At 44.9% G+C, this 15069-nt stretch overlaps 4 protein-coding genes across 4 annotated transcripts; 1 reads left to right on the top strand and 3 right to left on the bottom strand.

The window, feature by feature from the left end:
• On the bottom strand, positions 1844–4886 carry LOC110432516 (COMPASS-like H3K4 histone methylase component WDR5B). Its single transcript, XM_021453116.1, has 2 exons — positions 4068–4886; positions 1844–2620 (listed from the first exon to the last, which is right to left on the bottom strand). The coding sequence occupies exons 1-2, from the start codon at positions 4764–4766 to the stop codon at positions 2330–2332; spliced, it is 990 nt and encodes a 329-aa protein (XP_021308791.1). The 5' UTR covers positions 4767–4886; the 3' UTR covers positions 1844–2329.
• LOC8083903 (pre-mRNA-splicing factor 18) lies at positions 4892–8273 on the top strand. Its single transcript, XM_002463016.2, has 2 exons — positions 4892–5940; positions 7662–8273. The coding sequence occupies exons 1-2, from the start codon at positions 5029–5031 to the stop codon at positions 8064–8066; spliced, it is 1317 nt and encodes a 438-aa protein (XP_002463061.1). The 5' UTR covers positions 4892–5028; the 3' UTR covers positions 8067–8273.
• Positions 8594–10632, bottom strand: LOC8083902 (protein YABBY 7). Its single transcript, XM_021453611.1, has 6 exons — positions 10482–10632; positions 10255–10392; positions 10049–10157; positions 9897–9945; positions 8772–8847; positions 8594–8632 (listed from the first exon to the last, which is right to left on the bottom strand). Exons 1-6 carry the CDS (start codon positions 10569–10571, stop codon positions 8594–8596), a joined length of 501 nt encoding a protein of 166 aa, XP_021309286.1. The 5' UTR covers positions 10572–10632.
• Positions 12848–14091, bottom strand: LOC8056371 (GDSL esterase/lipase At5g03600). The gene is made up of 2 exons (XM_021453610.1): positions 13728–14091; positions 12848–13605 (listed from the first exon to the last, which is right to left on the bottom strand). Exons 1-2 carry the CDS (start codon positions 14089–14091, stop codon positions 12848–12850), a joined length of 1122 nt encoding a protein of 373 aa, XP_021309285.1.

The raw sequence follows: 15069 nt of genomic DNA, 5'->3' as shown, positions 1-15069 counted from the left end.
AGGACGGATGTTCCGAACCTAAGTTTCCGAGGGGCGACATTGGTGGTTATTTATCGAGATGTGTATGCTCATAAATATATACACAAATGTTAGATCCCACACTTCATAATACTACTAGGATGATCCTCGCGCTTCGCTGGGCACGCACACACGACATGCGCAAGCTCAAGGATTTGTGAGAACAAAAATCTTTGATGTGAAGAATGTCGTTCTTTTTAATACACTTCTCAGCGCTGATTTTAAAATTTAGAGCTGTAGTATGCTACATAATTATAGAAATACACTCCTCCCTCCCGAAATTATGATAGTGAATTATTTTAACACTTTAATTTATTTTTTGTTGATGTAAATTATTTTATATAATTTATATTTTCATGATAAATATTAGATAAACAATACTTGATTAATTGACACATATTGGATGCATGCCAGCCTTTTTTTTTGCGACGAAAGAAGAATTATATTAGATAATAGCTGGGTATATGAATACGTTACAAGCACTCTGGATTATATAAATTTTCAGAAAAAATCATCTAAATTTACTCAAACTATGAATAGCTCTAGTTCTCAAAACCAAACCTATACGACGCTTTGCAGTATGTGATGGCTGCACAGGCAAACACTCGTCAAAAAGCCTGAGGACAGATGCCCAACGAGCGACGGCCAACATTCATGTAGGCGGATTTGAGAAACTTCTTCTTTCTGATGTCTTTCTTCTTCTTTCTGCCACCGAAGAATGAGAAAGACTGATCTGAAATTTATTCTCCTAAGTCCTTCATCATGGCCAGATCTAACCACGATAAAACGGTGAAAAGACCGGAGAAAATTATTCCATGTCGCCATAGGAAATAAAAGTCTCCATGTCGTCAAATCGGTGAGGATGCCGACGCCGTAGTTGTTGTCCGCATCTTCAACGGAGCCACCATGGAAAAACCAATTCCACCCTACCATCTCATCGTCGTCGGAGAAGAGGAGGAAATAAATCCCCAAAACCAAGAAATTTGGCATGAATAAACTCTAACCCTAAATACTCGATCTAGTAGAAAAGCTTATTAAAAACGATAGATCTCCACTCCTCCAGCCTCTGATGATTATCACCGGAGGAGGGAGGGGGACTAACAATTATGGCTATAGGAGCGGCGGCGGCGGGGCGGCAACGCTGTGCTCACTCCACCTTTTGCCTCGGCGCAAACGCGATCTACTTGATTATAGAGTAGGTTAGACCATATTTGGACAAGGATGATACCGCTTGCCAAGTTTAGGGACCTGCAATTATCACCTTAAAAGTTCAGAGACTGAAATGACACCACCGACCAAGTTTAGAGATATGTGGTGATTATCTTGAAGTTCAGAGACTGAAATGACACCACCGACCAAGTTTAGAGATATGTGGTGATTATCTTGAAGTTCAGAGATCTAGATAATGCCGTCTGCCAATTTACGAACTGTAGATGACACCGTCGGCCAAGTACATGGAGTTGGATTTTGCTCTATCATGATATTTGCATGTTTTGATTGAAATTGAAATTAGATTAGTTCAGTCGCTTGCAAAATGTAGCACATCACGTCCCTTCAAATAATATAGCCCCATCAAAATAAGCTATCAAAGCTTGACGACAAGGAATGTTGGCGTGCAAGGGCATGCATCCTCTGTGGCTGCATCCTAGTGGTACCAGCGGTATCATCTCCAGAATCTATGGTACGCGATATATTATATACAATAGTAATTGGTACATTCTGCATTTTCCGTCATGTCCCTGCCTCCCTGGTGGTAAATACTATATGGCAACAGATTATTAAGCGTACTTTTTCTGCCAGTCAACAGTATTTTTCTCTCACGATAAATCAACAAACAATATTTTCAGTTATGATTTTTCAGACTAGCGAATAAACTCAAGAACCATTTAGAAAGATACAAATAGCTGTTAAAACCTCTTATACTTTCTAGAGCTTTGGCAGAAATGCCAATCTATTGACATCAGCAAACAAGTAATCTAAGCGACGTGCCTTCTAGACAGCTAACAGCAGAGTATCTTGCATCTTACAGGGGTGAACTTTGCAAACTACAAGCACTAATATGAATGGAATACAACCGTTGGGCATAACATATCACAACATTAGGACAAATGCTGATTTGTCCACGTTGACAACTTAGGATGACACATTTGATTAAAACAAAGCTTTCATGGTTAATGTCTTTTTTGCGATATGTGTAATTAAGGTTGTAAACGTATCTGGAAGAGCAATCCATGGGAAGCAGACATATTCCTCATTGATAGCCAAGCACTGTTTAGGTCTGGTCTGAGCAAACTTCACACCAGCATGTTGATCAACTATCTTGAACCCATAATCTTACAGTCCTATCATTATCTAGGCCACCAGAAGCAATCTTGTTCTCTGTTGGATGGCAGGATACCGAGATGACAGTGTCTGTATGGCCTTCTAGTTTCTGAAGAATATTTCTCCCTTGGAGGTCCCATATATACACGCAGTTGTCTTCTGATCCACTGACAATGTACTTCCCATTCGTAACAGAGAACGCAGACTGGATGCAGTATTGTCTGTTCACATGTCCACTGTATACCTTCAAGAACTTGCCGGTAGCAAAATTGCATAGCTTCTGCAAGGTGCAATAATAAGTTAGGAGGCACATTTTAGCAAACACAAATTTTTGAACAAATTAAATATCTTGTGTACAATAGAAAGAACAACTACAATTAATGTAAACAAAAAGAAAGCAATCTACAAGTCTACAATTATGAATAAAACTGTGCTAGCAACTCAGCTACATGACATGGAAGTATGAAACAAAAATGCTACTATCCAGCCTACATGAAGCTCGGAGGGAGTATTATTAATGTCCTGTGGTTGCCATGGATCAAATTAATACGGATAGGTGCACTTGACATATGCATGACAATACGTTAAATGTGAACATATATGTTACAGCAGCATTTTTTTTGGAAAAAAAAACTACCAGACAAAGTATCCTAAAAATCAATGACCATAGAATGATTTTTTTCTCTCACTACAATGATTCAGACCATGGCAGTTTATAATATCTAAATTTTCCATCCCTGTTGGTGGGCCGGTGGCACGTGCACCTTCCATGGCAATATGACTTAATCTATGACAATTATAGTCATAATAGATGTACAAGGAATTTTAAGACAAACACTGCTATAAATACTGCCCATCTGAACAATTCCTCCACAACCAGGAGAACAAATGGTTCAGACTTGTGTGGCTATTCCTTATAAGTCAACGGGCTCAATGCATGGAAACATTATCAAGAAAGAGAAACAGCAGGAAACTGGTAAGAAAGTGTAGAAGATTGAGATAACACCTCACCCCCATTAGGGAGGGGTGGATTTCATATATATATATATAACCAAGATACAACTTGGAGTACAGGTTACATGATATACATATGTGTTAGACTTATATATATCTCTAATAGAAAGTATAAACAAACTAATGTAGTCATGAACCTAAAGATTTGAATTTTAGTTATTCTGTACCTGTATTTTGTGGTTTTAAAAAATTGTGTAGGATACACTAAGATAATCTGTAGTATAGAATAAAAAAGCATTGTTGCTGCTTGAAGCAGATCAGATGTGCAATCTGCTTGCTAAGATCAATACTGTAGCTTCAGACAGCGTATTTGAGGTGGGCTTTCAACTTGTAATTCATAGTTATTAATAGATTATAGATATTCATTTGAAACTGAAAGTCAGGACAAAACATCTAGAGTCTGCAGTTACCTATTCAAAATGCACTAATGTTACCTAGATACCCAGAAGTACCTGAAAAAGACTATGCTAGAGCTAGACACCAGGGATTCTGGTTTGCATAAGACAACAAAAATATCAGGAGCTTCACATCCTAAATGATTAGAGAGTAATCTGCAGTTGATAGTACATGAGGAAAGACATATCTATGAGCTTCTTGTGAACTATGATTATGGCTAAATCTAGTCATTCTCATCACAAAGACTTTATACTGTATGAGAAGTTGATCATTAAATGAGTATTATTAGGAATCAACAACGAGCTAGTTGGCCATACCAGTGAATTATCGAGCATGGCGACAAGGATAAACTTGCCATTGGGCGAGAACATGGAGAAGGAGACCGCGGGCTTCTTTTCATCGATGACCGTCTTGAGGCAAGCCCCGGTCTTGGCGTCCCAAATCTTGCAGCTCCCGTCATGGCTTCCTGATACAACGATGGATCCGTCCCTAATGAAATGCACGGAGGTGACGGGCTCGGAGTGCGCTTCGATGGCGCGGGTGCATCGGCCGTTCTTGACGTCCCAAATGCGCACGGTACAGTCAAATCCCCCGGAGGCGATCTGCGAGCTGGTCTGCGGGTTGAAGTTGGCGCTGAAGACGAAGTTGGTGTGCCCCTTGAGCACGCGGATGCAGCGGTCGGCGCCGGGGTCGGCGGCGGCGGCCTGGGCGCCGCCGGCGAGGACGGGCCGGATATCCCAGATGCGGATGGTGCGGTCGTCGGAGGCGGAGCAGAGGTAGTACGACTCCGTGGACCAGGACAGGTCGGAGACGCCGTCGGAGTGGCCGCGCAGGACGGCGATTACGGAGAGCGAGGACGGGGAGAGCAGCGCGACCGTTCCGTCGAGGGACGCTGTCGCGAGGAGGCGCCCGCAGGGGGAGAACCGCACGCAGGAGACCGCCCGGCTGTGGGGCGTCGCCTCCCGCACCTGCCTATACGGCCGATACGGCGGCGCCGGCGCCGGCGGCTGCGACATGGTCGGTAACGGCAACGCCGCCCCCTCTCCACGCGATGGGAAACTGAATCGGGCCGGATTCTCTGCGGCACTATTCGCTAGCTAGGTCTGCTGTGGTACTAGCACAAAACGGACAAAACAGGGGGGGAGCCAAGTTGGAGTCCTCTTCTATTTGCGGGGAACGGTCAAATACACGTTCACGGCCGGTATCCGCACCGGCACGGCGCACCGCCTCTCGGAGAATCGAAGCCGAGCCGGGGCCGGGCGGCGGCCGGCGGGCGTAATGGATCTGCTGAAGCGGGAGCTGGAGAAGAAGCGGAAGGCGGCGACGGCCGACTTCGGGGGCAAGAGCTTCGTGCGGCGGTCGGAGCTGGAGCAGAAGCAGCTCCAGAAGCGCCGCGACGAGCACCGCCAGCTCCTCGCCAAGGCGAGCGCGTCGGCGCCCTCCCCGGATTCCGCCGCAGCCGCCACCGGTTCCGACACCAGCAACCCCGACGCCGCAGCTCAGGCGGCGGCGGCGAACCCTAACCCTAGCTCCTCCTCCTCCGCCTCGTCGGCGCCCTCCGTCCCACCCGCCCTCGCGCCGAAGAAGACCACGCAGGAGGAGGCGCTGCTCTCCGAGGAGCGTCGCATCGACGAGCTCGACCTCCCGCGGCACGAGGTGGTGCGGCGCCTCCGCGTGCTGCGCGAGCCCGTCACGCTGTTCGGGGAGGACGACGACGCCCGTCTCGCGCGCTTCAAGCTCGTGCTCAAGTCTGGCGTCATCGACGACATTGACGACATCGACATGACCGAGGGGCAGACCAACGACTTCCTCCGCGACATGATCGAGATGCGCAAGCGGCAGAAGGCTGGGAGGGACACCTATGCCAAGGGCAAGGGAAAACGTGTAGGTGGGGGTGATGGCGGCGACGGGGGTGCTGCTGGAGACAGTGCAGATGATGGGGATGCCAAGGGGAGCGGCGATGATGCTGATGCAGACAAGGACTCCAAGAGGATGAGGACCAAGTTTGAGGAGCTTTGCAATGAAGATAAGATTTTGGTGTTCTTTAAGAAGCTGCTTAATGAATGGAATCAGGAGCTGGATGAGATGACTGAGCTGGAGAAGCGTACAGCAAAGGGAAAGTCGATGGTTGCAACATTCAAGCAGTGCGCGCGGTATCTCAGCCCCCTGTTTGAGTTCTGCAGGAAGAAGGTATGAATTCTTATGTCATTTCCACCAGTTGGCTGCTTAAATTGTGCTATTAATTTGATTGCACTTCAAATTGACACAAACACAATTAATCATGCAAAACTCTAATTGGTAAACTGAGTAGGTAGTATGCAAATTTAGCTAGTTGCTGTAATGTGTACCTGGAAAATTCAGGGTTATGAACAACTAGCTGATGTGATGACTAAGTTATGCAATTTTTGGGCTCATAGGTTGATTACAAAGAATGCATGGTAAAGCTTATCCATTGTCATAGTTTTGAGTTGGTTTGAAAACTGTTGCTTAAATTGTTTTCTTTGTTGTGTTTTCCAAAAATCAAAATGTCATGCTTGTTTTGGTAACATGCTTCATAGTTCAGATTTGAATAGCAACCTAGCTTCGAGATGTTGAAGGTGTGGAAAATAATTGGAATAGTCTGGTTGATACATGTCCTAGTTGGACTTGGTGCATGATTGAGTAATTTTTACTTGGAGTACGATACTATCCATAAACCTGTTATACCTAGGATTCTGTCTCTATCTCTAACTGTAACTATTTATAACAGAAGGGAACAAAGATGATGACCCTGAAACATTGTCATAATTTTGTTGAGAAAAATTACCTGCTGACACTTGTTGAATGTATGTTTTGATTACTTTTTTTTTGACAGAGAAATGAATATTCAACTTGTATTTCTGCAGTAACATGAAATTCACGTTTTTTAACTGCAGTTTATGACAAGATAGTGTCATATAGGACCTGTTTGTATTTGCATGATTTCAACAACCATTCGAACTCAATCTATTTCACTAGTATTTCGTGAGTATTTGAAGGTTATGACTTGGAACTAGTTATGTTACATTCTGATTCTGATAGGCTGTATAGACTAAAAACCATATTTCTGTAATTCTTAAACAAACAGTGTGGCAGCAAACAATCTAACTTTTTTGCAAGAACTAATTCGTAATTGATTATCTGCCCCATGGCAAACATTTACATGGGTTTATGATAGACATGTAATGTGTTTCAATCCGTTTGAGCCGTTTCTGTCTGGCCATTCCCTCAATTCTGTGCATTACTTTTGTATATTGAATATCATGGTTTCTTGAAAACATCTCATTCTACATTTGATGTTAAGTTGTCTTCTACCCATTGTATATTAATATGAAGTAAAATAAAACTACTACTAGTGTCTACTCAGTTCATTTTGGATCATGTGTTATATTCATGTTCTGTATACCCTTCTCATGCATGCAAGGAGTACCTTGAGACAGATAATTAATGTGCCTCAGATATATTTATGAAAAGAATTTCTTTGAATACTTTGGGATGCTGGGGTATTGATTGTACTGTTTGAATTTCCAGTCCTACTCAGTTTTGGTGTTCGTTGTTTATTTGTTCTGTACTAGTGCAGATTCTAATTTTGGAGTACTATAGCCCCAGATTTGTTTTTAAATGGAGGTATCTGAGGTGTAGGATTGCAATCCATTTGAGCAATCAACTGAATTCTGGTTCCTGGCTAAGATTCAGATTTGATATAACTAGTATTGCCTCATGATGAACATAGTTTGAGCTTCTTGGAAATATCGACCCACTATCTGCTTGAGCAAAATACTAATGCCCATCTGAATATTGATTATGTTTATACCAAATGTCGTTACAGCCTTTCATCGAGTTTCTTGGTGCTTTCACTGATTCGGATGCAACTTATTGTTGGATTCATTTAGGTTCTTCCTGATGACATCCGTCAAGCATTGCTTGTTATTGTTGAGTGTTGCATGAAGCGTGATTATTTAGCAGCAATGGACCAATACATCAAGCTGGCAATTGGGAATGCACCATGGCCCATTGGAGTCACTATGGTTGGTATCCACGAGCGTTCTGCTCGAGAAAAGATCTACACAAACAGTGTTGCCCACATCATGAATGATGAGACCACTCGCAAGTACCTTCAATCAATCAAGAGGCTCATGACACTTTGCCAGCGACGTTACCCTGCACTGCCCTCAAAATCAGTAGAGTTCAACAGCCTGGCAAATGGGAGTGACCTGCAGGCGCTTTTATCGGAAGAGAATGGTTCGGGTAAAGCTTCTGAAGAAAGGCTCCGGTTGATGCCAGCATCAAAAGAGTGATGCCTTCATAGACTAGATTGAATTACACTCTACAAATAGAGCTTGAGATGTTTGTGTAATATCAACAATCAGAACTGCCTTTTTTTTCTGTTTTGTGCTGAAGAGAAAAACAACAGAATTGTGTATGCTAATCAAATCGCTTTACCACTTGATCTGGTTGGGCAAGTTTTACTAATATATCAGCTACACCCAGAGAATCATTTTTGACTTGTTGTTCTCAAGCTGCAGTGACAGTGATGACTGTATTAATCAGGTTTGGTATTATCCTAGTTCTGTCAGTACTGCAATTGATAAGATCTGCAAACCATGCATGTTTGTAAGTTCAGGCACCACGTGCCTAAGGTTTTAGGTTTATGTACAACATTGGAATCCATGGATTTAACTGCTACAACGTGGATCATCTTTGCTTTACCTGAACCTGCATACATCACTGCGGCACTGCCTTATTCAGGTAGCAATTAATCTGTTTCCCATTTTCCCCTCTTTGCAGCTGGCAAATCTGGAAATTGCGTGCAACAGCAGATCCATCACTCTCCCTTCTTCTGGATCCTAGGTAAGTGAGCCCACTGCATGGAAGGAACCCATATGATAGCTTGCTAACAATATGAAGAAGTATTGAAAATGGTTTGATGAACAAATAATCCAGAAACTAGTCGAGGCAGATCGGTACAGTTTGGAGCTTGCAGCCCGCTGACGAATTCTTACATTTTTAGAAGCAGCGCTGAAGGCCTCCTTGTGGGTGATGCTGGGATGTCTCGCCTTAATCCTCTGTATCTCCTCCCTGAGAAACAGATCAAGCGCATTTTAAAGACCTCATCGCCTCTACCAGAGTAGCAGCTGAAAACATGCTGAAATTTCAATCACAATATAACCAGTTGTTGGTTTATAGCGAACAACGGTGACAAGTCCAGTGAAGTAACAGTCATTTCTTATGCATTTGTACACTGGGTGTGTTTGGTTTATTTTCTATACAAGTCTGGCTAGTAAAACTAAGCCAGACTAGTCTAAGTCTGTCTCTAACAAGCCAAGACATGTTTGTTTGGTTGCGTGCACTGCTGAACCTGGCTAGAATGAGTTGTTGTTTGGTTGATTGGCTTGGTTTGGATATAATCACCTTTTCCTTGAGTTGGTGAGTTTATCCTCCTTTTCTCCTTCACGAGTGGACTTGAGCGTGCTCACGACTGGATCTGCAACAAAAGAGAAGGTGCTCCAGTAGGGCCTTGGCCACGGCTACCAGTGACCAACAGCAGCGCGGGGTTGCGGGCGGGGAAGAAGCTCGCGGCCTGCATCGTTGTCCTCGGTCACAGAGGAGAGCGGTGAGACAATGATGCCAGGAGGTGTTGTGTCCCAGAGGTGAGGAGAAGCAGCACATGGGTTAGTACGGAGCCGACCGAAGCCTGGCTCCAGAAGAAATGGTGTTTCTACTTGGGTCTAGCTCTGGCTAAATGGATGACTATCACAACCAGATTTTTCAATTTCTCCTAGTAACGTGGGATTCTCCTAGTATTTTAGCATTTAAAATTTAGTATAAACTTTCCCTAGTAAATACCTCCTAGTGAGGATTCCCTAGTGTTTGACTAGTGGTAGTGTTTTATTACTAACTAAAAACACTAGGAGAACTCTACTATTTTGGTAAGTGTATATAGAGCCCGGCTCCAGAGACTGACCGGACAACCAAACAGCCAAAACTTAACCCATCTAAGCAAAAGCCAGGTTTAAAGGGGCAACCAAACACACTCGATGTATGTCTCGTAAACATTTGCTGCTTTTGCAATTGGTGGCAAATGCTGCAATCGCCATATCAGAGTGGACTAGCAACACGAGACTTACTTGATGAAGCAATTGTAGGCCGACGGCGTCCGTTGCTTCCTAACTGGAGCTGCAAAATGTTTCAAAAAGCAGAAAAGCTTGCTCAGTAATCAGTGAGAAGGACCACTGTATATATAGGAAAGCCACTGTCGAAACCGCGCATGATCACCTACGTTTGTTAACCGCAGGGAAGGCAGCATGGTTGTCAGCAACGGTAGCCTCCGTCTCCCTGTCCTCTCCGCTGCTCTCGTCGGAGTCCCTCGGCGGCGGACCAACGCCGGCCTCCTGTTCCATCGGACGGACACGTCGGTCGTTTGGCCAATGCGCGCGTTAATGAAAAAACACACCAAAAAAAAAAAGGAAAGAAGACACACGGTACGTGGGAAACCTGCAGGGGCAGCTCGACGGACGCCGGCGCCGGGGGCGGCAGCGCGACGGAGAGGATGCCGCAGCAGCTGCCGCACTGCACGGCCACCGTCTTCAGCAGCTGCAGTGTGCCGCCGCACGGCACGCCCACCTGCATGAGACCGTGTGGGACGGCATTGGCAATTTTCCAGAGCAAGCTAGCATGCAGGGGAGGGGACGGACGGACAGGTCGTCGTTTACCAGCAGGATGGTGGCGCAGAGGTTGCACTGCACGTAGCCGAGGCGCTCCGGGAGGGCGCCGAAGCAAGGGTGGCGTGGCGACGACGACATGGCCGGCCGTTGAGCTCCACAGCACGAAGCACACAGCAGCAGCAAGTGTGGCCTGGGTGGGGGGGTGTGGCAGTGTAGGACTGTCCTGGTGACCTGATGTCACCACTCACCATGGGGGGGTCTGAATTTGTAGGCGCCAACGACGATAAACTCAAGCCTGTAATGTGTAACTGAACATTACGTTTGCAAAATCGGGCAAGTTACGTGGACATGTATACGTGCTTGCAGCATGTGAGTGGTCTGCAGCAGTGCTTGCAATCAATGAAGTGACCGAAACTGGTTGCCATCAGTTCTCATGCAATGCAAGCAAGAGCCCCGGACAGGCAGGGGCAGCCATGCATGCCGCCCATCTCTGCGTATTTTGGTACAGGGCCACCTGTTTCTAGAGGCCACAAGAGGAGGGCCTCGATCAGCCTTTCAGGGAAAGCTTTTATCTGGCGAACCAGAAGCTAGGCATGTGAAAATCGGTGCCTTATCATCGCAGTCGCAGTCGCAGTCGCCAATCGGTCTCAGTCGCAATCGATCTGCAGGCAAGCTTCTGATCAGAAATTCATGCTGGTGCTGCTGCCTGCAAGAGGCACTGCCCGCCTGCCATAAAGGTCGCCGGCGAAAACGACAAGGTTTGCTTCATGTTACAGGTTTGGTAAAAACAGTTGGTTGCTCCTTGCATTGAGATTTCAAGTGCCTTGCAGAGGCTCGCCTTGCCACTCTCAAGATTCGTCCGATCCGGGCAAGCCTATTGAATTCGAGACTCCGCGACAGAACGACACGTTCTAATCCCTATGCGACAGAACGACTCGCTCTAAACGTAGGAGTTGCCGAGTTGGAGTGTTGGAGATTAGCACTCTCCAATTGGGTCCGAGTAGAGCTCAGACTTCGGCACGGTCTGAAATGTGGCACAGCAAGATAAATTTTCGGCACAAAGGCCGTGCCGTGTCGAGAATTGCGGATGTATTCCAATCTGTCTATTGAAAACATAGGTGATTTAAAGGTTCCTGTCACTCGGGTGACGGAAACAACTAAAACGCTCAGTTCTCGTATCAATTACGAAATAGGTGATCTATAGAAATCAAACACCTGAATTTGAAAACCACAAGATCTACATCTAACAGACCATATAAAAAACAAAGGATCCAAAGACAAAACAAATTAATTCTATAGAGGCAAATTAGAAGAAATTTAAATCGAAAAAAATAAAAACACAAATTGCAAAGACAAATTAATTCTATGGAAGGCAAATTAGAAGAATTTTAAATTGAAAACATATCAAAAACATAAATTACATAGACAGATTAATAATTCTATGGAAGACAAATAGGAAGAAATTCAAATTGAAAACGCATCAGAAACACAAATTACAGAGAACAAATAAAAAAAACCATATTTACACCAATAATAAAATAAATTTACACTGATATAATCAATGTAAAAATTACAATCTGAGACTGTAAGAGAAAGACATGAATTAAAATAACATATAAACAAGAAAAACATGCTAACTAGATAATTCCTAGTAGCAGTAAACACCGAGCATGGACACTAATCTGCAGTTTACTTGAAATCTAGACAATGAACAAATCTGATTTCTAACATAGAAGCAAAGAAAAAAGGAAGGACAAGATCAAATGATAGATGGATCTGATGGCCACAAATCCGGGTGACAAAAGAGAAAAAAATGCCCAGGCAACGTATAGATTCACCGATTCCATTACATGACACGTTAGCTACACAGCCTACACTTGGCCTGGCAGCCCGAAAATTATTAACAACCACTATTTTATTTAGGAAACGCGAAATATGTGTCTTTCCCTTTTTTTTATGCGTGGGATGTGTAGCTATTTGTTAGTTATGAAAACATTAATGCTAGTAAATTATTCTTGGCTACAATATTTCAACAGTATTTTTCTTTCGCAACAAATCAACGAACAATACTTTCAATCATGACTTATATCAGCCAACGAACAAGCTTGTGTTATGGCCATTAATTAGAAACCAAGCACAAAGTTGTGGCCATTAATTAGAAAAAAATAGTATGGCATCCCTGATGTAAAGAAAAAAATGTCGCACCAAGGAGATCCACAGACTTCAATAAGAACCAGTTTAAATGTAATAAGATGCATATATAGAACTCTAGCAGTTGAACACCAAACTCTCACACTCCTATGACCTAAACCAATAGAGAGCAGACGACTGGAACTAATTAATTGAGAACCTATAATGATTAACATAGTTACTGCTAACAAGCCCCCATATGTTAACGACTACTAGCTAGATATCTATAGGAAGTTCTTGATGGACTCCTCGAGCTCCTTCACGACGGCCTTCCAGCCGGCATGCGTCGGGTTGATGTCGTCCCAGTAAAAGTACTTGTCCGGCGTGGAGCACAAGCTGTACGCCGCGACGCCGTCCTCCATCTGGCCGCAGTACTCACTCTGGTCGAAGATCTCGCAGCATGGCTCCAGCTTGTGCTTGAACTTCTTCGACAGGGAACCGGAACCGGAGGTGAGGCGCTTGAACATCGTTGTCAGGTCGAGGTTGAAGACGGCTGCGTCATTAAACACCTTCTCTTCGAGGTACGCGTTGTGGATGCTGGAGACCTTCTGGCTGTCGCAAGAGCTGCCGCTGTGGTCGCTGGACCTCGACAGCCACGGCGTGCAGCCGATCGGGGGCAGCGTGCTCACCAGCACCTTCTCCACACCCAGGTCCATCAGCTGCTCCACGGCGTCGGCGATCTTGTCTGTCACGTCCTGGGCCATGGCGTTGATCTCGGAGCTGGTCATGTCGTTGACGCGTGCGTAGTCGCGCTTGCCGGAGAAGGCGATGAGCGCGACGGAATCCGTGAGGTCTTTGTCGATGATGCCGTGCCTGACTAGCCTCCTGAACTTGTCTACCTGAGTGCCGAGCTTGGGTGCCTCGTGTGTCCCTTCCACGACGCCGGCGCCGCCCACGGCGAAGTTCATGCCGGACGGGTCGACCCCGTCCTGCTCCCGACTCCTTTCAGCCGGAGGGGACTCGTCCAGCCCCAGAATCCTCGCTGCAAAGACAAATGCAAGAAACCATGAGATCCACACCGATCCTAGTATTTAGCTAACTACATTCTGCATGCTCGGGCAAACTTGCTTATTACGGGCAGGGGAGGATTATTGGAGCACGTACCGATGAAATCAGGTAGGACCAAGCCGTTGGAGAAGCGGCCGCTTGCACTCATGCCGTGGTCCTTGTCATTGCTGCCGTACGGGTAATACCAGGCACGCGTCGTCTTGGACAAGTCTGCTAGCGGGTAGTTTCCGGTGTCGGCGTAGTCGTCGCCGAACACGAACAGCTTATACTGCCGGTCAGAGTCGCTGTCGCCATGGCGCCGGCACTCCACATTACCAGCTGCTAGCAGCAGCAGCAACAAGCCAACAACAACAGGCAGATCGGAGAACAGATCAATATATATATTGCAAGATGGGCAGAACAAGTAGTTTGAGAAAAATTGTCGACAACAATGCAGCATAAGTTTGATGTTGATCAACATATATACGCACCGCTAAGCAGGATGAGGAGGGTACAGACAACGGCGAAAAGAAGCTTCATGTTGGCAGGCGGCGCACGACGAGCGGGCTTGGTTGATGTCTTCGATCGATCAGAGGCGAGTTGCCGAGTTACTCCGCGCACAAGTGCGGACGAACGACAGAGGGATGCGTGGGTTTCATGCGTCGCAATTTATACAGTACGGGGAACAACCTGCTACATCGAATCGATGGGAAGGAGTTCGAGTCCTGCTAGGAAGATCTCTTTTTTTGCAGTGTTCCGATAAGAACATACAGCGTTTGCAAAAATCCGTTTGCACTGTGTTCCGATAACAAACAGCGCTAGCACAATCCGATGACAACTGTAGCTCGTTTACAAGCTGGTACTACTATACTAGTACTAGTCGGACTAGCTAGTCAGCAGTTTGAAGTGTCCGGCTATTACTAGTGTTTATATTATTACTAGATAAGAATCATTAGATTCGTCATGCGACATATTTCTCGTTTCACTTAAATTTGACTTATGTTGATGCATTATTTTTTTTGTTGAAAAGTACCAATGAAGTAGTGTTGAAGAATAGGGTAAATAAATTTTTCTATAGATTTAATCAAAGTTAAAATAGTCACACTAATATCTATATATACAAGTCAGTATAAACTCTAGTACGTAACTATATGATAATATCAGGACCATTTTGATGATGAAACCGACACTGAAGTGGACACTATATATATCCATGCACGACTAGATTATTGGAGCCTGCTACGAAGATGGCTTAGGTTATTGGAGCTGCCCTAGTAGAAAGAAGCTCAATAGTGACGGTTCTAAACATGTTTTTACGGACGTTTTTCGTAACCGCCAGTGCTAGGAGCCAGTACAAATAAATCTTTACACTTTGTTGTTGTTGTTGTTGTTGCTGCTGCTGCTGCATCATCTAAAATTTAGGTAGTATTGCCTAAATTTGTTTTATAACTTGTATACA

Source organism: Sorghum bicolor, chromosome 2 (assembly GCF_000003195.3).
Source record: "Sorghum bicolor cultivar BTx623 chromosome 2, Sorghum_bicolor_NCBIv3, whole genome shotgun sequence".
Taxonomy (NCBI): Eukaryota; Viridiplantae; Streptophyta; class Magnoliopsida; order Poales; family Poaceae; genus Sorghum; species Sorghum bicolor.
Note: the sequence above shows the minus strand (reverse complement) of the source record. Positions and strands in the feature narration are given on the sequence as shown.

What these genes read in the sequence shown, in the direction of transcription:
- LOC8083903 (XM_002463016.2), top strand. Translation starts at nt 5,029, where the DNA reads ATGGATCTGCTGAAGCGGGAGCTGGAGAAGAAGCGGAAGGCGGCGACG. An exon ending in TTGAGTTCTGCAGGAAGAAG is followed by an intron (nt 5,941 to 7,661) that starts GTATGAATTCTT and finishes GGATTCATTTAG; the next exon opens with GTTCTTCCTGATGACATCCG.
- LOC110432516 (XM_021453116.1), bottom strand. Translation starts at nt 4,766, where the DNA reads ATGTCGCAGCCGCCGGCGCCGGCGCCGCCGTATCGGCCGTATAGGCAG. An exon ending in CCATGCTCGATAATTCACTG is followed by an intron (nt 2,621 to 4,067) that starts GTATGGCCAACT and finishes TGCACCTTGCAG; the next exon opens with AAGCTATGCAATTTTGCTAC.
- LOC8056371 (XM_021453610.1), bottom strand. Translation starts at nt 14,091, where the DNA reads ATGTTGATCAACATCAAACTTATGCTGCATTGTTGTCGACAATTTTTC. An exon ending in GGTCCTACCTGATTTCATCG is followed by an intron (nt 13,606 to 13,727) that starts GTACGTGCTCCA and finishes TTGTCTTTGCAG; the next exon opens with CGAGGATTCTGGGGCTGGAC.
- LOC8083902 (XM_021453611.1), bottom strand. Translation starts at nt 10,571, where the DNA reads ATGTCGTCGTCGCCACGCCACCCTTGCTTCGGCGCCCTCCCGGAGCGC. An exon ending in TCTGCGCCACCATCCTGCTG is followed by an intron (nt 10,393 to 10,481) that starts GTAAACGACGAC and finishes GGTCTCATGCAG; the next exon opens with GTGGGCGTGCCGTGCGGCGG. An exon ending in TCAGCGCTGCTTCTAAAAAT is followed by an intron (nt 8,633 to 8,771) that starts GTAAGAATTCGT and finishes CCTTCCATGCAG; the next exon opens with TGGGCTCACTTACCTAGGAT.